The sequence below is a fragment of the Notamacropus eugenii genome, chromosome 1 (assembly GCF_028372415.1).
Source record: "Notamacropus eugenii isolate mMacEug1 chromosome 1, mMacEug1.pri_v2, whole genome shotgun sequence".
NCBI classification, from domain to species: domain Eukaryota; kingdom Metazoa; phylum Chordata; class Mammalia; order Diprotodontia; family Macropodidae; genus Notamacropus; species Notamacropus eugenii.
In genome coordinates this window covers 712,743,067-712,766,695 of record NC_092872.1, presented here as the reverse complement: position 1 = coordinate 712,766,695, position 23,629 = coordinate 712,743,067, and the positions used below count along the sequence as shown (strand labels likewise).

At 40.4% G+C, this 23,629-nt stretch overlaps 1 protein-coding gene across 1 annotated transcript in view; it reads right to left on the bottom strand.

The window, feature by feature from the left end:
* CFDP1 (craniofacial development protein 1) overlaps positions 1-23,629 on the bottom strand; it is a 149,030-nt gene that overhangs the window by 104,735 nt on the left and 20,666 nt on the right. Inside the window, exon 5 of the mRNA XM_072636532.1 lies at positions 9,997-10,116. Within this exon, the coding sequence (XP_072492633.1) occupies positions 9,997-10,116 (120 nt within the window). The remainder of the gene's footprint in view (positions 1-9,996; positions 10,117-23,629) is intronic.

The following is a 23,629-nucleotide window of genomic DNA, read 5'->3' as shown; positions in this document are numbered from 1 at the left end:
TTTCCCAAAATTATTTTCATAATAGCTCTAAGACATTATATACCTATTAAAATCCTTTTTCTAACTACATATCTGGACAAGGCCACATTTTCTTTATAAACTTCAACCAAAGCAACAGATTGAATACTGAAGCAGATATAAGAATTAAAGAGATCTGTGAAAATATGTAAGACAATGCCAGTTTTCTCGCCAAATTTTTGTTTGAAAGGTTATTTTTCATGAAAAATATTATTTATATCGATATGTATGGGCTTATTACTGTTATTGTAAAGTGAATTAATAAATATTTTTAGAATTTATCCATTTTGATTTCTAATAATGGTAAATATCAATAGAGATAACCCATACAACAAAAAACCTTTAGGTTCTTCAATAACTTTTTTAAAGTAACATCTTATTTTTTCCCAATTACATGTAGACAATTTCTAATATTTACTTTTTAAAGCTTTGAGCTTCAAATTCTTCCTCTTCTCCCCACCAAAACAGTCAACAGTTTGATATAGGTTATAAACATACAATCATGCAAAATATATTTCTACATTAGTCATGTTGTAAAAGAAGACACACACACACACACACACACACACACACACAAACCCCACAAAAAATAAAGTGAAAAAAAGAGTACGCTTCCATTTGCATTCAAACTTCATCAGTTTTTTCTCTAGAGATGGACAGCATTTTCCATCATGAGTCCTTTGGAATTGAACTGGATAACCACATGGCTCAGAATAGTCAAGTCATTCATAGTTGATCATCATATAATATTGCTGTTACTGTATATAATCTTCTTCCCTCAGCAACTTTAAAGAATGCGAAGGGGTCTTGTGGCCAAAAGTTTTGAGAAAAGTGACTTACTGAACCAATTTTCCCACCACCAGAGTCTCCTCTTTCCAGTTTATTCTTCTACATACTGCACTGCTTGCTAAAGCCTAGCTATAAACACATTACTTCCCTGCTAAAAGAATCTGCAGTGGACACTCACTGTACCACACCCCAAACTAAATAACGTCCCTACTTCTTAGTATGATATTCAAGGCCTTCCACAAGATGACCTGACGTTATCTCTCCAGGCTTATCTCCCATTACTTCTTTACATAGACCTTCCAAGTTCCTGCCACACTGATTACTCATTAATCCTGAACAAGCCTCTGCCTTCTTGTCGTCATGTGTTGCTCATTATTATTCTCTTTCTGCCTGTAATCTCTTCTCTAGGCATGTCAAAAATCGTATCTGTCCTCAGATCCAGACCCAGCTCAAATGTCATCTTTTCCATAAAGCCTTTCCTAATTACACTGACTAGTAGTGATCCTGCTCTCAGGATTTCTGTGAATCTCAGAAGCTTTCTGTACCTCTTATGCTACATGTTATATTTTACCTTATTGTGTACTTATCCTATCTATCTTGTATTATATATTATATATTATCCTGTATTATTTCAATGTCTTATTCATCCCCCAACAGTGCCTAGACCACTGTCTTAGATATAGCAGGTACTTAATAATTATTTAACTAAATTAACCACCTGTAAAGAATAAATGCTTCCTACCCCTTGCTCTTTATTGGCATGGCATTCAAACCCTAGGAGAATCTGACTCCTTTCTCAGCTTTAAAAAGGGCATCAAAGGAACCTGCTATGATGGAGACAGCTATGGTCCTACGGGTGAATTAGTGTTATTAAATGTAGTGTTTTGAAACTGTGGTCTCCATAAGTTGGAGTCATACAGCATGACCAAGAAAACATTGATGTTAAAGAGAAGCACCTTTATTTCAGGAAGAAACAGACCCAAAGGTCTACATACCAGATGGCACCGTGCCCTAACCCCACAGGTTTTCAAATATTGTACTGTTTCCAGAAAGAAAGAAGAGGGTAAGGGAAAAATCAGTCTGTATCTAAAGTATGAAATTTCACTGGAAATTCCAAAGAACACAACCTAGTAGGGACAACTGCTCTTTCCTTCTCTGGGTATATGCCTTTGCTACATGTCATCTACAACAGGGCTGTAAGATATTAAAAGAATTCTGTAATTTCCCTCTGAAATCTCCAGCTCTCTGCCAGATAAGGCAATATTTATTTTTCTGTCCTAATCTGAACGACACCACACACCTCCAGGAGCAATTCTCAGCAGATCACAGTACTTACTGGCAGTACTTAGACTGGACTGACAGAAGCCAGGTGGCAATATAAAGTATTTAACTGCCATGGCAACAGTCTTCTTCCACTGAAGACCAGTTAATCTAATTTATTAGCCCTGCTGAGACTTCATCTGTGTTCTAAGTGACAAGTAAAGTTTCAGGCACAATTTCTCTTTTCCCTTTAGGTCAACAGAGGGAAGTCCATCATAGAAAACAAGCAATTCTTAGGAACTATCCTCACCTCCTCTCCTGTCACATCTTGGGTCTCTCATTAACATATCTCTCTGAAAAAAAATGAAATTTGAATCTCTTCTCCTGACTCCTCCTGTGTACTGGCTCAGCCACTGCTCCTGACTGAAGATACCTTCTACATCTATCAGATCCAGCTTTCTTCTAGCAAATTAAGTAGCATTCATCCTTCCTAGGGAAGGAGGGGGGGAATCCTTTTAAATATTTAAAACATTTTCACTCTATTTCAAATTCATTTAATTTTCAGGCACAACAGCTCTAAAAGGCATACTAAAAAGGTGAGAAATAAGCCAAGAAGACTGATACATCTAATACATCATGGAACTTAGAGGTGGGAAAAAGCACAGGCCCTCACAATCCCATCAGGAAGCTCACAGTTTCATAAGAGAATTAAGTTAATAGCAATACAGTTGGGGCTTCATTTCATTTGTGCTACAAGTACCTAAAACACCCAAGTACTCTATAAATAAGATTTCTAGGAACTCTCCTCAGATAGACTCAAGAGAATCTCAAGCATTGGAAAGGACCTCAGAACTGAACTTTTTTTGAACAGAAATTCCCTCTATATCACCTCTTGACAAGTGCTCATTCAGCTTCTGCTTGGAGACCTCCAGTGATGGAGAACCCTTTACCCCCAAGTCCATCCATTCCACTTTTGGCCAGTTCTCTAAGGAAGCTTTTCCTGAAATCTGGTTGAAACCTGCCTGCATAATTTCAACTCACTGCTCATACCTGCCTTCTGGGGCCAAGGAGAGCAAAACTCTTCCACATCTGAAAATAACTATTATATCCCCTCTCAGTCTTCTTTTCTCCAGGATAAGCATTCCATTCTGGGCCTCCACTTCTTTCACGAGAATTCCTAAGTGTTCCTCTGGATGCAATCCTGTTGTCAATGCCCTTCCTGAGTTATGGTGCCCAGAACTCAACACAATATTGCAGCCATAGTCTGACCAGAGTAGAGTACAATGAATGGGACCATGGCTCCCCACCTCCGTTGCTTTGGATTTAAATGGATCTGTGGTCTCATCAATATGTGCAGTCCCTCTCAGTACACACTGTCTCATTCTGTGCTGTGTCTTCCTGTTGTCAATCAAGAGGTTGGCCTGGGGGTGGTGAGAGGGGCTTCCTCTCTTATCTCTTGACATGGCACAGATACAGAAAGGGAAAGCGAGCTGTCCATCTGTTATACTGTGCTGGCCCACTTCCTTCTCTGCCTTTCCGATGATATCTTTGATGTTGCTTCTCTCATTAAGCTTTTCACTTATAAAATAATGCACTGCAGCCTGCCCACATTTACCATGTGCCACCTCTATGTGAATTAGGACTTCAAGTATTTGAAACTGGCATCTATACCTTTGGAGTCATACAGCATGACAAGGAAAATATGTTTGGTGTTAAAAAGATGGGTCTTTATTGTAGGAAAAAATCTGATTCTCTGAGACTTTTCATTGATGTGAATATATCTATTATGATAAAAACTGAAAGAATGGGACAGAATTTAAGTTTAAACTTCATATTTTTCCTTATTTCAAAAACTCCTCTGAGAGGGCTTTAAAAAGTTCATATATCGTAACTGATTTGTCAAGATTAATGTTAAGAGAATGAACAAAGGTGAAACCTTTCTCCTACCGATATGACTGGGACTGATTTTTGTTATGTAAGTGGAAAACTCCATAATAACCAATAGCTTGAGCAATGATAATTTACATTTTAAAAACTACAAAATTCTTATTAAGTTATATCTAAAGAGTTCTGGGGAACAAGATTTGTTAATTGCACTGACAGAAAGATGATCCTCTCTCTGTAAGTTAGAGGTACCTAAAGTCTGTTCCAGTGTAAAAAGTATTGAGTTGATAAATTAAAATTCTCATCAGTCAAGGCTGATTTTTTTAGGCTGTTATGCCATATCCAATTTTCCCTATTTGAAATTTTCTCTCCAGCTTTGGAATAACAGCTGCCAAACTGATACTGCCCCATGATGAGGGCTTTTTTCTTGGGTACATACAAAGATTTAAGGCATAGGCAAAGGGGCTGAGGAAGGGGAGGGGTAGAAAAAGGAGGGAGGGGTGCCACTTTCCACCCTGATTTTTTTGTGGTTTATCCTCTTCAATTTTCACGGAGCCAGCTAAACACTGAACCCTTAATTAAAACAAGTCAAAGCCTACAGCTAGGATCATAAGTCTTAACAAGGGATACCAATAGTTGCCCAATGGTGGAATAAGGGAAATTCTGGGCTGAAGCCGATGGCCACTTAAGACTCCCAGAAATGCTATTAGAAGCTACTGCCCAATTGGCTAATAACACTTATGGGGCTCATCCTCACAAGCACAGCTAGCTTATGCCTGCAGTCACATTTCATAGATCAGTTCAAACATATGCTTCTTACCCACCCCAGAACTGGCTTCTGGATTTATTCCAATATTCCAGGTTATCTATAGCATTCTCCATTTGTCTACATCCAGCATTTTTCCATCCAAAAACTCAGCACTTTATAGCTATCCCAGACTAGACCATGCTTCAATAGATGATCCCAAACTCTCAGTGAGTCAGAACCCCTGGTAAGTGAGCATCTGAGAGCCACGGGATCATGGGAACCCAGAGTCAAACCAGAGCGTTGCCAAATACAGAGAGAGGACATCATCACTGCTCTTGACTCCTGCCTCTAATTAGAGTCGGGTGTTGGGCCCACTCCATTCCCAAGCATAAACCTTGGCTTTTTATAGCCCAACTTGTGTTCTATGCTAAATGCAGAGGAAATGCATTTTCAGCTACAAACATTTGCTCTTCTAAAACTGCTGCCCTTCTTCATAAGCAAGAGATGAAGAACAGGATGTTCTACTCCCTTATTCTGCTTTTACTGTATTGCTTAAATCTGTTTAGAAAGATAAAAAGTAAACAAATTCAGTGCTTTTACTGGCCAATTTTGAAAACCTAAGCATTTCCTAAAGTGAAGATATTAAAAGCTTATAGAGAATTTATTTTACTGCATTAGAATAATTTCTGCCTAATAAATTATATTATTCATGAAGAGTCTCCCTTTGAAAAGCTATTCCATGCCCTGCCCGCTCATAGCCAGGGAGAGATGTTATTTTTTGCAATGACAGAACATGCCAGTTTGGACATCCCAGAAAACTCCAAGTGGAGTCAAACTTCCCTCAGTCCTGGAAATTTCCCAAGCACAGATACACCTGTAGGATCTCAGAGTTCAATTCAAGCATATGCTGCCCAGCCCTTCAGGGAATCAGTTTCTGGGTTTATTTCAAAGTTCAGTGTTATTTAGAGCACTCTTGTTTAGCATCCACCCAAAATCCTAGAGCACTCCAGTGAGTCCCAGGCTAGGCCATGCTTCACATCCTACGCTACCACCTACCTATGGCATCTTACCATATCTCTGATGTTGCCCCACATCTAGAAGTAGATCTCAAAAAACCATGCCCCCAGTTCCTAAGACCACTCATTCAACTCGAAATTCCCACCCTGGAGCTGCGTTGTCTTAACAACTGAGTGCAAATTCCCCTAGCCTACTATATCTAGCTGGCTCCAGCCCAGATCATACTTCACAGCCTATCCAGCCACATTACCATCTGGAAAAGCACCTTGTATCTTCCTGATGAGATCTCCAGAAATCCTGCCCAGTCCTTTGGGCAGGTAATCCTCTCAGTTTTGGAACTCCCACCCTGATGCTGAATTGTTTTAATTAGGCCATCTGTTCTTCTGACTTGTGGACCCTTCTCCTCTTCCTCCTCTCCTCGTTATCACCTGGGCTTTCCCCTCCTGCTCTAGGTAAAGGAATCAAATGATTGCTTCTAAAAAGGACATGTCAGTCAGCTGTCCTATGGATCAATTCACCATCCCTGCACCACACTTCTCAAAGTCAAAGTACCTAAGGTGTGCCAGTGTGCTAGGTGGTAGGGTTAGAAATGCAAAGAATGAAACAATCTCACTCTCCAGAAGTTTATAATCTATCAGGGAGGCAGCATGTACATGTATGAGTATATACAGAATGACTACAATGCAGTTAGGGATAGCACTGGGCGGTTGGGGAGACCAGAAAAGACTTCATTCATGTAGAGGTGATAAGCAAACTGCATCTTAGAGGAAGAGAAGGGTTTTATGAGGTGAGGGCAATGAAAGGGAGCAACCGGTGGCAAGAGACTACATGAAGAACACTGAGTGTGTGGAAGAGTGTAACTATGAGGCTGTAAAGACAGGATCACAGCATTAGAGATTCAGCAACAAATGGAAACGCAGCAACTCTCAAGTCCAGCCACTTCACATTACAGATGAAGAAACAGCTAGAGAGGTTAAGTAACCTGGCATTGCTAGGAATCTTTGGCCTGGATCATATAGCTAATAAGTGTTTGAGCTGGACCTTAAACCCAGCTCTGCCTAACTCCAAGCCTTGGGCCCTATTCAAATTTTGGCTTGGAGCTAGGTAGTGAAGGGCATTGAAAGCCAAACAGGGGCCTTTATATCTTTTTCTAGAAGCACTGGAGAGCCATGGGAGTTTACAGAGTAAGGGATGTTAAGGTCACGTTTATGCTTAAAGAAAATCACTTTGTATGAACAGGCAGTTTTCAGATACAAAAATCAAAGCTATCTATAGTTATATAAAAAAATGCTCTAAATCACTACTGATCAAAGAATTGCAAATTAAAACAACTCCATGGTACCACCTCACACCTATCCGATTGGTTAACATGACAAAAACCAAAAATGATAAATGTTGGAGGGGATGTGGGAAAACTGGGACACTAATGCACTGTTGGTGGAGTTGTGAACTGATCCAACCACTCTGAAAAGTAATCTGGAACTATGCCCAAGGGGTTATAAAACTGTATATAACCTTTGATCCAGCTAGGATCAGAATGATATAGACTGCTAGGTCTGTATCCCAAAAAGATTGGGGGGAGGGGAGGACTTATTTGTACAAAAATATTTATAGCAGCTCCTTTTGTGGTGGCAAAGAATTGGAAATTAAAGGGATGCCCATTAACTGGGGAATGGTTGAACAAGCTGTGGTATATAATTGTGATGGAATATTATGCTTTAAGAAACAAGCAGGATGATTTCAGAAAAACCTGGAAAGACTTACATGAAATGATGCAAAGTGAAGTGAACAGAGCCAGACAGATAGTGTACACAGTAACAAGCAGTATTATAAAATGAAGAACTATGAATGACTTAGCAATTCCCAGGAATACAATGATTCAAGATTCAAAAGCCTCATGATGAAACATGCTATCTGCCTCAAGAGAAAGAACTGATACTGTATGAATAGATGGAAGCATATTTTTTTCCTCCTCTCTTTCTTCTCTTCTTTCTCTCTTTCTGTCTTTCTTCATTTCTTATACAAAATGACTAATATGGAAATGTTTTGCATGATGGTACATGTATAACCTATATCAGACTGCTTACTATCTCAGGAAGCAGGGAGAAGAGGGATAGAATTTGGAACTCAAAACTTTTTTTAAAAAAAAAGTTAAAAATTGTTTTAACATATAACTGGAGAAAAAAAATAAAATATTACTTAAAAAACAATAACAAAATAAATCCCTTTGGTAGCTGAACAGAGAATGAAGTGGAAAGGATCATGAAGCAAAGAATACCAATTAGGAAATCACTGGAATAGTTCAGGCCAGGAATGATGAACTAAGGTTGTGGGAATGTGAGCAGAGAGAAGGGGTCAGATGCGAAAAGTGTTGTGGAGGTAGGAATAGCAACATCTGGAAAATGACAAGGGGGAGTGAGGTGTGGACAATAATGCCAGCATCCCCAACCTGCGAGACCAGAAGAATGGCAGGGTCTGCAAGAAAAAGGGGAGTTTGGAAGAGGGGTGAGTTTTATGAGAAAGACAGAGCTCTGTTTTGGCCATCTGGAGTTCAGGGCATCTCTGGGCATCCAGTCTGGGTGGTGTGAGACTACATTTGCCTTTGAAATATCCTATACTACTCCTCCTCCCATCTTTCTGGTGTTCTCCCACCTTCCACTTCATCTTCCCCTCACATACTCTGATTCAGTGGCAGAGGTCTCCTTGCTGTTCCTTGAATAAGACACTCCATCCTCCAACTCTGGGCAATTTCTCTGGCTGTCCCCTAGGCCTGGAATGTTCTCCATTCTCATCTCTGCCTCCTGGATTTCCTGGTTTCCTTCAAAGCCCAACTAAAACCTCCCCTGCAGGAAGCCTTTCCCATCTCTTTTAATTCTAGTTCCTTCCCTCTGCAGATTATCTCCAATTTATCCTGTGAATAGCCTGTCTGTACACGGCTGTTTGTATGTCGTCTCCAGCATTAAACTGTGATATGTTCCTTGAAAACAGGGACTGTCTTGTGCCTTTCTTAGTATCCCCAGGTTAGCACAGTGCCGGGCATATAGTAGGTGCTTGATATCTAGGTGTTTGATATCTATTGACTGAATGGAGAAAAACTAGAGCTCAAGAGAAAAAACACACATCTATATACACATATAAGCACATGTGTGCATGTACATATGCACATAAATATACATACACAGATAAACAGATAAGAACATCCCCTTTTATGGACATCACAGTCATCATCGTGGTCATCTCTACAGTAACAGTAATGGCTCAAATCTTTTTTACCTTTGAAATTTCTATACAGTCATTATACAGTAGGAATACCAGAGAAGGACTGCTGTCAATGAAGCTGTGCTGTTGAAACAAACAGAATAAACACTTCTATCCTATCAGACTGAGACCATGGCTACAATATTTAAGTTCTATCTACAACCTGACAAGTTGTCAAAGTGCCTATACCCTGAGCAAACACCACACAAACCTGGGATAGTTGTTCCTTGAAAGGAGGTGACATTTTCATTTAAGGACCTGAATTATTATCCATTGTACCTGGATGTTTGTGAGTCAAAGAATTGGGCAGCATAAATAGTTGAGAGTTGTTTTTCCTTTACCTCATCTGTTAAGACAATAGGGATTTCTGACTTGTCTGAAACCATCAAATATATCATTAATGCCTAACTCTCTGCAAGACATGGCCACAGCTTTCTCTGATAGTATTGTGGCTCTCTCCTTCTTCAAAGGAAGCAGAACTCTGAACTGAAAGCTAAATGGAAAGAGAAAACATTTTCCATGTCTTTTGAAGAAATATTATCCATACTTATGGGCAGAAATAAACGTAGTGTTCATGAAAACCCCAGGGGAGAAAAACATTAGATTCTTGAAAACAATCTATCTAGCATTATTTGTCAATGAATTTTTGTTCTCCCTAGCTTCCCATGAGGTTGCACTCAGATCTTTGTAGCCAAGACAAAGGGGAGTCTAATAATACCTGTGTTAGATGAACAAGTGCTAACTGAGCATTTACTTTGTGTTCAGCATTGTGCCAAGTAATGAAAACCAGGTACCTTCTTTGAGCCAAAGAAGAACTAGAAACCCACCTCAGCTTTTCTTACCATCTCCTATTTGCCAATATTTCAGGCCCCCGCCATCATGATGGTGATACACAGAATGATAACATTCTAAGTGTCACAACAGCTAAAGAGGAGCCAGGTAATTACTACAAAGATCACTTTGCTTCCTTCACCCTCCAAGAATTCAGGGTTATCATCTGAAATTCAAACCCAGGTACTCACCCTGAACCTGTTGGGAGTGCTGATGGTGTTGAGGGGACACCAGTCTGTGGCTTTTCTTTCTCGTTCTGCTTGAAAAAGGATTTGGCTTCTTTTGATGTTGCATCCACTTCCTTAGTCACCCTGTTTCACAGAAAGAAGAGAAACGTAAGTCAAAGGTTAGAATATAATAATGCTGGAGGAAACAACATCCCCAAACAGGGAAAGATGAAGTAGAAAAGAGCCAAAGGATGTTAGAAATGAAGCCTCAAAAATAATTTTTTCCATTCAAATTCCTCATTTTACAGATGAGAAAACTGAGATCCAAATAATGAAAAGACTTGCCTAAGTCTATGTGGTAGCCAGTCCTTGGTAGAAGCAGAACTAAAACCTGTGTTTCCTGAATCCATGTTATTTTTTTCTTACTACATAACACTGCATCTTTACAATAACAAAAGATGTTCTATTTCATTTTAAATTCTCAATCTGCTCCCAAGGAAGCTTAGTTCAACTGTCAGGCTAAAATGGCTTACAAGTACATGCTTTACAAGTACAGGCTTTCCCGTGTCACCAAAAAATATCCCAGGCATTTAATGTAAATTCTATCCCAATCTTCAGCCAAGACACAAAAGACGTTTAGCAAGTTAAAAAAAAAAATACAACTCTTTCTCTTGCTTAAACACCAATTCCAAGTCTTCCTGGTTCTCCATCACTCATTGGATCCAGTCTAAACTCCTCAGCCCATCACACATTTTGCATCTGATGTTCTGCCTAGTTCCGACTCATGGAACAGGATGCCCCTCTCATCACCCAGCTACCCATTCAAGCCTTGGTACCACCTCCCTCTGCCTGGAGGGCTGGATGGCAAAGTACGGAACTCCTCCCGAAGCCTTCCCCCAACATGGCAGAAATTGGCATTCCAGCTCTGCCTGGCTTTAATCTATGGAACAAGATGCTCCTGTGCCCTTCTGTCTCCTTTCATGTGCTATCTTCAGTTAGGTTGTGAGCTCCTTGAGGGCAGTAACTACCTTTCTTTTTCTTATTGTTATCCCCAGTGCTTGGCACACAGTAGGCACTTAATAAATGTTTACTGAATTGAACTGATTTCCAATCTCAGTTGCATGAATTACAGCCTCAAGTACTACTCAGGACTCCCCCAAGCCCATCCAAAGCAGCTCACAATACAACAGCCAGAACTCGCTTCTTACAGACTGTGAGGGCCCCCAGGAGGGGGACCCTGACTGACTGAACTGACCCCCACTGCCAACCCTGGTCCCGGCATCTTCAGTCCATTACTATTTATCACCAGTCTAGCCTCCTGTCCTAGGCCTGCTTTCATACAAGCCACACTCTCACCAAAGGGGCTTCTGTGCTGTTCCCCAAACCTGTCCTTCTAACTTGTGACTCCATGCCGAGAATCCCAACTTCCTTCACGAGTGACGTATCTCATGTGCTCCCTCCTACAGGAGAAGTTTTTCCTCCTTTTCTTGGTGAGGAGAGGCCTCTCTCTTTTCATATGATCAGCTTACATGTTCTACTGTCTTTAGCAACATGTGAGCTCCCTGAAGAGAGACACTCTTTATCATGGTATCTTGGTACCCACATGTCACGTACATTTAGGGGCTGGGATGGGGAAGATCTAGACCCATGACTTGATTGATACAGGAAACACCCGGTGAGGACACTGACACTAACAATGTAACTGTTCTGCAATGTATTAAATAATCCTGCAGCAAGCGTAGTTAAGCACCTGCAGGCCAGGCACCAAAAGGGACCGGCCTCAGCTCTCAGGGGCCTCATGCTGCACTGGGGAGACCTGCAAATAAGTATACACAGAATGAAGACAAGGTACGTGGGGGAAGAGAAGGGGGATCAGGAAGTTCCACATACAGCAGAAGAGTCAGCTGACCTAACACTCCCAATGTCACAGGAACCAGACAAACTGTAACTGGGAAATATTGACAAGATAAATGAAAATACAACAAAACATTAAAATACTGCATCTTAAAACTAAGTCAGTATGTGAGACCCTCCATGCATTTAGAGGCCCTGTTTCCGGGTAAGTCTGGCTCCACTGACCTAGAAGATGGTACTGGAGCTGAGTTTGGAAGGGAATGAGGGATTCTCAGGGGTTGAGATGATGTGTGTCATGGGCAGCGAGTACAAAGGCATGGCAATGAGAGACACATGTGTCGGCGCAGCAATTTGACTGGCATGTAGTGTGTGAAGGGAAGAAAAGGTAAATGCCCAGGTTGTCAGGAGATTTAGATGCTCAAGAGAGAAGTTTCTATGGGAGCCTGGAGACAGCGGCATCTAAAGGATTGGGAGTAACACAGTCAGACCTTAGTGTCTTCAGGAGATGCCTGGGGTACTCAAAGGCTAAAGGCAACAGGTGGCAGATGTGGGACACAGACAGTATGTGTCAGTTAGATCTTCCTGACTCTAGCCACAAGACTCTACTGGTTCTCCCCTTGGGCATAGTAGGGATTTAATAAATACCTGCTGAATAAGACTGAATGTCTAAAAGGAAAATATTTTCCTATCACTAAAAGCTCCAGCCATTCTGGATCCCATGTTTCCTTCATAATCATTTTTTCCCACTCTCAGCCTGAAGACAGTTGTTATAATCCACTTGAAAAATCATTACCCATCACTGCATGAAATGTCCATGCTATCTACAACCTGTTTTACCAGAGTCACACAGCTGGTGACAGATATTTATGTAAGGAGTCATTAGTTAACTTCTGCCTAAGATCCTAGCTTCCATGGGACTCACTGCCATTCTTCCAACATCAAAGAACTTGGTAGCAAGTGCATTTCAGGGCTGATCTCCACCACCCTTCTATTATGCCCATCACACTCTTAAAAAGGCTGGTTTGAATCCTACAAAAAGACCTCTGCAATGTGAGCAAGGGACTGAGCAAAAAGGTTTTCTGTGTCTCATCGATGAATAAATAAATGTGTGTATGTACATACGTATATACACACACACATATCAATGGACCTGAGATCTCATTCATGGGAACACTCCCTAAACAGCAGTGCAGACTGCAATTCATCTACGTCCTTAAGTCCTTGTCCGTGTTCCTCAAGGTGCTAGAGGCTTCCCTCAAGGTGCTAGAGGCTTCCCTCAAGGTCAGCTCAAGGTGCAGCACTGAAACTGTCTGTCTTTAACTCTCTGCTCCTAAGGAGCAGTCCATCTTCTTTTCTAATCATGCACTTCCCAAATACATTCCTTGACCATGGAAACCCAGGAAATAACGATAAAATCAACTGAAATAACACCTCCTTATTTGAATTAATAATAAAGTAACTAATCGCCCAACCGTTTAGCACCTCACAGTGCTTTGTGTACAGCAGACCTTCAGTGGATGGTTCCTGAGTAACTTTGTGGCTTTTACTTAACAGTTTGCTCCTGGACTCTCAATTTTCATTCTTTCTTTTTAGAATTTGTGTTGATTTTTTGTTGTTTTGTATACCTTAATTTCCCAATATATCCCTTCACTACCCAGAGAGCCATCCCTTATAATCAAGAAAAAAATAATTCAGCAAGCCTGGCCAACAACACATTAGACAAATCTAATAGTATATGCAGTGTCTGGACTCTCAATTTTCAAAGAACTTCACTGTAAGGCATTGTATTTAGACTGCGTGGGGAAGTACACAAACTATTCTCTTATTAAATGGATAAGACAAAAACATCAATGAGAAGAAACAGTTCTAAAGTCAGAATCTGGATCCCATGTTTAAGGGACTAATATAATTTCCCCATCAAATATTGAAACAATCAGATGAAAGACAGAATGTCTATTTATTTTAGAGCACAGTACTTGGATAGATTTAAGAGCAGTGAAAGGACTGATAAAACTTTTTAAAAAATAAACAAAGGAAAAAAAAACAAAAGGGAAGAATCAACATAAAGCACCATATGCATGCGCCATTTAAAAAAAAAAGTTTTATTGATATGTTTGCTTCTATATCTTGCTCATTTCTGGAAATAATGACTCCTTATTTCTCCAAGTCAGGTAGTTAGGTGGTACAGTGGAGAGAGTGTTGGGCCTGGAGTCAGGAAAATTCATCTTCCTCAGTTTAAAACTGCCCTCGGACACTTACTAGCTCTGTGATCCTGGGCAAGTCACTTAACCTGTTAGCCTCATTTGTCAAATGAGTTAGAGAAAGCAAAGGCAAACCACTCCAGTATCTTTGCCGAGAAACCCAAATGGGGTCATGAACAGCTGGACATGACTACAAATGACTGAACTTAACCAAAATGAAATCTCTCTTGTAATAAGGGAAAATATCAAGTAAAAAACACCTCCTGGATTGCCCAGCCAAAGGGCTATCTCTATCAGGATTTCATCACACTGCTTCCCTGGACAAACCTTTGCTCCAGTATTCCCTGTGACCGCATTAGTTTGTTTTTCTGGTTGTTCAGGTTAGTTTCCTTTGAGTGAACTTTTCCTTTAGTATTTTTGTAGTCGTTGTTTATATTTTTATTTTGATTCTGCTTATTTCACTAAATCAGTTCACAGAAGTCTCCTCATATTTCTCTGCATATCTCCTCTTTATAATGTTTTTTACTAAACATTTCAGTATGTTTATATGGTATGGGGTTTTTTTCAGCTATTTCCCAAATAGTGGGCATTCACTTTGCTTCTAGTTCTTTGCTATTCCAAAAAATGTTAAAAAACGTTTTGTTGTAATTTGGAATTGTTTCTCTCTTTGACTTCCTCGGGGATATAAGCCTCCTTTTTCATCCCTTTTCTTATGTAATTACAAACTGATATCCAGCATTGTTGGGTCAATTTACAGCTCCAGCAACAGCATATTAGTGTGTCTGTTTTCTCAGTTACACTATTCCCATCTTTTGTCCCCTTTGCCAATTTGCAAAGCAGGAGGTGAAACCTTGGTTGTTTTTAAATTTGCATTTCTTTTAGTGATTTGAAGTATATTTTCATGTGGTCAATTGCAGCTTTTAATTCTTTTAAAAAATAGTCTAAGTGGCAGAGTGAATAAAATGACAGATTTGGGGAGAAGATGTGAATCCTGTTCTATGTACCTTTAGCTGTGTGTGTCTAGCTGTCTAGCCTGACAAATAATTAACCTCACTCAGCTTCAGATGATAATAGTGCTGACCTCAAAGGATTGTTGTGAGGTTCAAACAAGATAATATATGGAAAACACTTTGCAAACCTCAAAGCACTTATACAAATGCCAGCTATTATGATCATCTTTTAAACTTATCTATTGATTAATAAAAAATACTGATTAATTTTTAAGTTTTCTTCTTCACTAAATTATAGTCTTACAACACAGAGATGCACCTTTTTTATTCCACAGACAACCAGCAGATTAATAAATGTATACTGAATGAAAGCATGAATGCACAAACCAATCAACTAACCTGCATACCCTTACAAGTATTTTGATCTAGCCCATGCCAGATTCTGTTTCCTTGACTGCTAGGGTTGTAGAAAAGTCCCCTGCTCCCCCATGAACCAGCTGTGCAGGCAAAGAGAGAGGACTCTGGTGCTGACCATCACCAGACTCTACTGATTACCAGCTTCTGGTGTCATGTATTTGCGTAATTCTCCATCCTCTATTATTTAAAAACTAAAATTTGACAACTCAGGTTAAACATTTAGATTAAGTTCAAAGCTAGTAAAAGAAATCTACTGATTGTTGCCTTCTACCAAATACAGAACAATGTCAATAAGGCTCTCTGAAATCTTCATGGGCCTCCAATATCAATGAGCTTCCTTATCTTCCTCCATATTTTTAGCTCTCCCTCCAAAAAGAGAAAATTCCTCTTCTGATATCTGTTTGCAACACGTATTTAACAAATAATATGTCATAATTCACCTAAACTGAATATTGGCCTCATTGGGGACCACTAAAATACAGAGGCCTCTCTGGCAGAGACCCCACTCTAAATGGAAAGTAGCTCTGTGCTGGCAAGTAAGAAGTGTATAGCACACTGTGAAATGTCACTCTTTATCGGATGACAGCCGTAGGAGCTCTGTTCACTCCGACAGGACAAAGAATATGAGGATCTTCAGAACAAGTACACTATTTATACCATTAACAGAAGTGTCGATTTCCGTACGCTTTCTACCCATCTGGACAACACTGATGGAGAAATCCTGCATGATTTATGGGTGTAGAGAAGCTGGCACTGAATGACCTCAGTCTTACTTAGCAGTCCTGTTATTATTAACCACTATTAGACTCCCTGGAGAATTTTCAGGTTCCCATTTTCTGATACCCTAATAAATATTAGTTATGCCAGTGTAAGCAGTATGGCTTTTGCTAATCATATTGTTTTCTCTTACTCAGAAAAATCAACTGCTACTTTTCAGATGGGAAAAAGCTCCCATAAAGACATGAAAAATGAGCTTCTGACCTCGACTAGTAGGGGAACAAACACAATGGACAAGACAACACAGAAGCAGCAACTGGTGATCTATTTATATATGCAGATCAGTGCTTTGTATCTTGGCTGTCCTTTCTCACCAGGCCACAAGGGGCCATTAACTAACCTGCTATCCCCAAATAAACCAATGGGGACTCAATGTACTTTTCTGAAAAATATTTTCGAAGCAAAATAAATGAGCAATTTGTCAGCATCAGGATCCTCCCTCTTTGCCCTGCCGAGCTGGTTCTAACTTTGCCACCAGATCCCTAGGGGGGCAGGGGGCTTTACTGTACCCCCCCACCCCCACGGTAAAGGAAACAGATCTGGCAGGGCCACTTAAAAACACTCATAAAGAACCAAAAGCTCAGTTGATTGGTTGGTTCATGCATGTATGCATTCATTCAATATAAATTTATTAATCATCTACTGTTTACCTAAAATCATATTAGACTCCATGGGTAAAAAAGAAAATAAAAGGTACATCTCTGTGTTGTGAGTTTATAATTAATGAGTCAAGAAGAAAAGTTTTTAAATTTTTTTTTTAGCCCACTGATTAATGCTTTGGTTTTAAAGAAGCATTTTTTTTTAAAGTAAAGTAAACTAAAGTAAGATGCAATGGGGAAAAAGATAGAATGGTGGAAAGTTTTGGGAAAAATGCCATATCAAATAAAACACTGAAACTTTTCAAGAAAGAAAACAAGTTTAACAGCACAAAATTACTGGAACTAAAGCATACCTTATGACTGAATATAAATGAAATGACTAAATAAAATGTGGTAAAGCATATGAATGTAACAGACCTACATTTCAAGAAATGATGACTATGAAGAACACAGAAAAAGCAAAGAAAGACTCATGTGAACCGATACAACTACCTACAAGGCAAGAACCAAAACCAAAACCAAGCTGAATGTTCTGTAACTATAACGAGGAAGCTTGGCCCAGCAGAAAAGGGGAGGCCTGGCTCCTCTCGGCCTTCTCTGAAAAATGTGGAACATTGTATGTATGTGTGTGTTTGTTGTCTCTCCCATTAGATTGTGAGCTCCTAAAGGGCTGGGACTGTCTTTTGCTTTTTTGTATCCCCAGCCCTTATAAAGCACAGCGTCTGGGGTTGCTCTCTCTCTCTCCACTGTTAATAAGAAATGGCTGTCAGCACAAGGGAGAGAAAATTTAGGAAAAAAAGTGATATGAAAATAAATATATCAATTTTTTAAAAATGTGATAGCATAAAAAAGTCATATATACATAAAACATCCAGAGGATCTACAGTGAGTAGTACAGATTGTGTACTAGCAAACCCTGTGGTTTATTTAAGACAATAACCAGGACCCGCCCCCCTCCCCCCTTTCAATTAAAGGGTAATGACTCCCTGTGCAACCTCTCTAGGCTGCACTCAGGGATCCCTTCTATCAGGCCCCATCTCCAGACCCTGTGCCCTTGAGCCTGTCTCTCAGCAGACCACTCGCTCCTCTTAGACCCTCCAGCCACACGCTGCGCCTCCTACCTGGTCCCCAGCCCTTCCACATTAGCTGCCTTTTATGTGTAGTCTTCCCTATCTGAATGGATGCTCTCTGAGGGCAGACATTGTCTTTTCACAAGTATCTGTATTCTGGTGCCTAACACTCAGTAGATGCGATATAACTGGCTGACAAAAAAAAATATTTTCTCTAGAAGAAAAGGAGCCAGAACAGGATTCCTTTACCTAAGGAGCTTTCTTGTACTTTAATGCCTTAAGGATGGTGCTTTCATCAAGTCCTGGGTACTTCTTTCATGATCAGAGATCAGTACTGCTCAGTGATTCAGCAAAAAGCCCTTGTAAGTTGCTGTGAGACCTTTCCCCCCCAAAAAAGACATGAGGACATCATCCCCGGGTAAAGTCTCTTCAATTTGGGCTATAGACAACACATCTGGGACCGTCAACGATCAGTCAGGACCGTCAACGATCAGTCAGGACTGTTGACAATCAGTCAGGACCGTCGACGATCAGTCAGGACCCTACCTATCCCTTCCCTTCTAGAGGGGAAGGTCCTTCGGGTACCACCTCCCCTCAGGGAGTCCCTCAGCTCCTGCACTCCATTTAAGACAGGATCCAATTAACAATGAAAATCAGTGAATATGGAGCACTTGGAGAACACACCAATGGCTACAACCAGGCTATTCCTGAACATAAATATTACAGGGTTAAGGGATTATGAGTTCAGTTGCATGCTGTGGCAGCTTTCCTTAGTAACCAGCAAAGAAGGAATGTCTAGTTTCCACCACTTTTGTCTTAAGTAGCTTAAGTATTAATGTTCAGACCCTGAAGAATCCTCCTAACTCTATGACTAGATTAAAAAAAATGGAATAAATGAAAGGGTATCCTAAAAGGTGTCTTTTATCTTCAAGGTTCTTAGGGTCGACCCAGACACATCTAAGGAAGAATTCTTAAGGTTTCATGAGGTGAGAAGTCTGTGCCAATGGGGCAAACCCCAGTCTCCACAGAGGGTGAGGCAATCCCCTCAGACTTTTAAGCAGGCACAGGAGGACCACCTTCTATTGTAGTACTTTGCTTTACATATGCCTCATCTCTTTATATGCCACCACCATTTAATGCCCTACCCATACTGCCTGACAGTGTGGGGCTTCCCAAAGAATTATGATGTCACTTCCTTAGCCCAAGCTAATTTTTCCTCCTTAATAGTATTTTTCCCAATTACATGTAAAGATAGTTTTCAACAACCATTTTTGTAAAATTCTGAGTTCCAAATTCTTTCTCCCTCCTCCCTCCCCAAGTCAGTAAGTAGTCTGATATAAATTATACACGCACAATCATATTAAACATATTTCCACATTAATCGTAAGAATCAAAACATAAGAGAAGACCCACAAGAAAGAAAAAAAGAGAAAGTAGAATGCTTTGATCTGCATTCAGACTCTGTAGTTCTTTCTCTGGATGTGGACAGCATTTTCCATCACAAGTCTTTTGGAACTGTCTTGGATCACTGTATTGCTGAGAAGAGCTAAGCTTGCCATAGTGTATCATCTCACAATACTGCTGCTGCTGTACACAGTGTTCTCCTGATTCTGTTCCCCTCACTCAGCATCAGTTCAAGTAAGTCTTTCCAGGTTTTTCTGAAATCTGCCTGCTCATCATTCCTTATAGCACAGCAGTATTCCATCATAACCACACAACAATCACAACTTGTTCAGCCATTCCCCAAGTGATGGGCATTCCCTCAATTTCCAATTTTTTGCCACCACAAAAAGACCTGTATAAATATTTTTGTACATATGGGTCCTGGCCCAAGCTATTTCAAAAGGAAAAATAGCACTCAGGACATAACTTTTCAAAAACTCAAACTCTTCAGCGTTTAAAACATGACTAATTAAAGTGAAGCATTCTGCCAAATACTCAAGTACAGATGTCATGATCACACATCAAATAAATTCTGAATGTGGCTACTGTATGTTTTATCTTCAGCAAATATCAAAGGAGACAGGCCTCCAACACTCTGTTTCTCTATTCTGATGAACAGAGAAGGAAGTGTTCTCTCACTCTGCCTTATTCATTCTTCCACAGAAACAGAGAATGAACAAGCAGAAAAGATAGCCCCTTTCTCTATACAGAGTGCTCCTCTGGGCTGGGTACCCCATACATGGGCAAGCCTTTGTGTCCCCCCTCGGCAGGTACAGAAAGTTCAATGTAGCACATTTCTTTTTTTAAAATTAATTTATTTGTTTTCACTTTTCTACAATCACTTCCATAAGTCTTGGATTTCCTCCCCTGTCTCTCCCTGAGACAGCATGTGATCTTGTATGGGTTCTACACACACATTCTTATTAACCACATTTTCACATTATGTTGCATGCAATATTTCATGTTGCATAGAAGAATTAAAATGAATGGTAGAAACCATGAGAAAAACCAAAACAAAACAAACCATAACACAAAAGAAAATATTCTGCTCCATTCTGCTTTCTGATTCTATAGTTCTTTCTCTGGATGTGGATGGCATTTTGTCTCAAAGAGTCTTTTGGGAATGTTTTAGGTCCTTGCATGCTGTAAAGGCTAAGTCTATCAGAAACAGTCCTCGCACACTGTGGCTGTTACTGTGTACAATTTTCTCCTGGTTCTGCTCATTTCACTCAGCATCAGTTCATGTAAGTCCCTCCAGGCCTCTCTGAAGTCCTCCTGATCATCATTTCTTATAGCACAATAATATTCCATCACATTCATATACCACAACTTGCTCAGCCATTCCCCAATTGATGGGCATTCCCTTGATTTCCAGTTCTTGGCCCAGTGTAGCACATTTCTTAGAGAATTCTTACAACTTCTACAAACATAAGGCCATGTACTAGATCCTGGGGATTCAAAAACACACAAAAAAACTCAGGCCCTGACTGCAACCTACTTACATCCTCTGAAGGGGCCACAATGTAGACATCAGGAAGTAAACACACAGTAATCTCAAGAGGGACAGCACTGACAGATGAGGCATTGGAGGTCAGGAAAAGGAGGTGGCAAAGCTATGCCAAGGCTGAGGAAAAAGGGGAGTGTTTAGCAGACTGCACAAAAGTGTGGAGGCCTGGGATAAAATGTCGTGAATGGAGGACCACAGCAGCACACTAGTCTAACAGCAAAGTGTATGAAGGGAGGCCATTTGGGTAGATGGCAATAGCTGTCTTGGGGAAGACTTCTTTACATAACAGGCTGAAGCAGCAGGGGACCTACAGAAGACTTCTCAGTTTTCTTCTGGCACAGCTTTAATTCCCTCACTATCCCCATCCCCATTTTCTGGTGACCTTCTAAATGTGAGATCTTTATCCAATGACCAGTGAATCAACTGCTACTGGAAGAACTACGCCACCAGTCAGTATTAATAGTCTTGTGGAAAAGGAAACCAGAGCAAAAAAGCCAAGGGACAGGTGGCTAACAGATTCTCCTTGAGGATGCCTACAAACAAGCTAGTGAACATCAAACAACAAACACTACCAGTTCCTGAGGCTGTCTCCCCTGGTAGCTCTCACAGTGAGCATGAGTAAAAGACCGCTAGAAGGTCGTGGCATCCCAACATCAATTACAGATGATGAACTGGTACAGAAGAAATTCTACAAACATGACAAAACCTTCCCTCAGGGACGTTAAGACCAAGGTGGGCACAGTGAAGAACAGAGAAAAGCATATTGAAAAAACAGTTAGTCCAAGAAATGACAATGGTCAACAGCTTCAGGCTACTGGGAAGCTGCATGCCTCTCTATCATAAACACTTTCTTCCAGAAGGAAGCTGGAATGCATTAGACATGAGCACCAGCAGGTCTACTGGCTAGCCTTAATACACGGACCATACGTGAGCTTCCCGATTCCATAGGGCCATTCCACCATGCCTGCCACACTGTTAGACCCCTTCTTCCCCTCCTTCCCACACCCTGTACCTCCACAAAAAAAAAAAACCTTTTCCTTAATTAAGCCTTTTCTATGCATGCGCTCTTCTCTGAGCAGAATGTAAACTCCTAGAGAGCAGGATCTATCTTTAAAATCTAGCACCAACCCTTGGCACAATGCTTTGCACATAGTACGTGATCAATAAATATCCTTTCTTCTTTCCTTCCTTCCATATCCAGTCATTATTTCATTAACTTTTCAGTATTCCTTTGAGATAAAACAGGAAGTAGGCATAATGATCACTAGGAAAGTGGGATTAAGAGAAGAGAAAGGACATGCTCAATGTTAGCCAGTAAGTCAGTCAATAGCCAAGCTAGGAACAGGCCCTCAGTCTCCTAAATGTTCTAAGAGAATCTAAAATCTAAAATTCCCAGAATCTAAAAGAACTTCAGGGACAATTCTGGGAAGATGGCAGGGTAGGTCAGAAAACTCAGTTCTCCAAACTTCCTCCACAAAAAAAGACACAACATTGCCTCAGAGCAGCAGAAATAAACACTGGGTAAAGCAGTGATGATCTGAGAAGACTCCAGGGCAGACCTGAACTCCAGTGGCAGAGTTTCAGCCTGAGCGAAGTGCAAACACCTCCATGTCAGCTCTTCAGAATCAACAAACAAGCTCTGAGGCAGCTGGGTGGAAAGGTGGCCTCAGCCTTAGAAATTTTCATTTTGCAGACTGTGTGGGGGTCTGACTGCTGAAAAGACTGAAGGACATTCCACTACTGAGGGATGCCAAGCACAGCGGTGCTGACCAGCATCCAGGTCTGTGTCTTTAGGGAGAAGAAGCTAGCACACACCCGGAGAGTGCAGTTGCAAAGGGAGGGGACCCTACCTGACTGTAGGCACTTGCAAGTGAGCACAGTTTCTGGTTTCAGTTCAGGGACAGAGAGGACAGCTGTAGTTTGCAGCCGCTGCAGGGACTGAAGGGGGCAAGATCATCTTCGGGACAGTGTAACTGGGGGCCCTATCCATGCCTTAGGAGTAGAGAGTAAGGCCCAACGTTGGGCCCTGAGACATACCTCAGAAAATAATAGTAGGAAGGACATGAGGTCTGAGGCATCATTTCCTATACCTCAGGACTACAACATGATTATACAAATAGCTGCAAAAAACCAAAATAAAACAAAAAATAAAAGTGAGTAAGTAAGGGAAAATGAATACAATCATGGACAGTTACTACAGAGAGGAAAATAATGGAGCTTAAAAAAAAACCACTCCTTTTTCAATGAGAAACATCAAATGATTCCAAGCACAAAACAAGTTCTTGGAAGTACTTAAAAAGAGCTTTAAAAATCAACTAAGAGAGAGTGAGGAAAAATTAGAAAAAAAATAAGAGCAATCCAAGAAAATTATAAAAAGACAGTCAGCCAATTTGAAATAGAGAATCAAAAATTTAAGGAAGAAAATAATTCCATGAAAACTAGAACTAGGCAAGGGGAAGTTAATGACATCCTAAGATACCAAGAAATCAGAAAATAAAACCAAAGGAGTAAAAAAAAACAGAAGAAAAGGTAAAACATCTCATCAGGAAAACTGATCTGGAAAAGAGATCAAGGAGAAATAATATTAAGAATAGGCAGACTACCTGAAAATCAGGATTAAAAAAAAGAATCCTGATACAATGTTACAAGAAATTATCAAGGAAAACTGCACTGAAGTTCTGGAACAAGAAGGCAAAGCAGAAACAGAAAAATATCTGCCAATCACCACCCGAAAGAGAACCCAGGAGGAGAACTTACAGGACTGTCATAACCAAATTTCAAAGCTCCCAGGTTAAGGCAAAAATACTGGAAACAATAAGAAAGAAAGAAAGAAAACAAT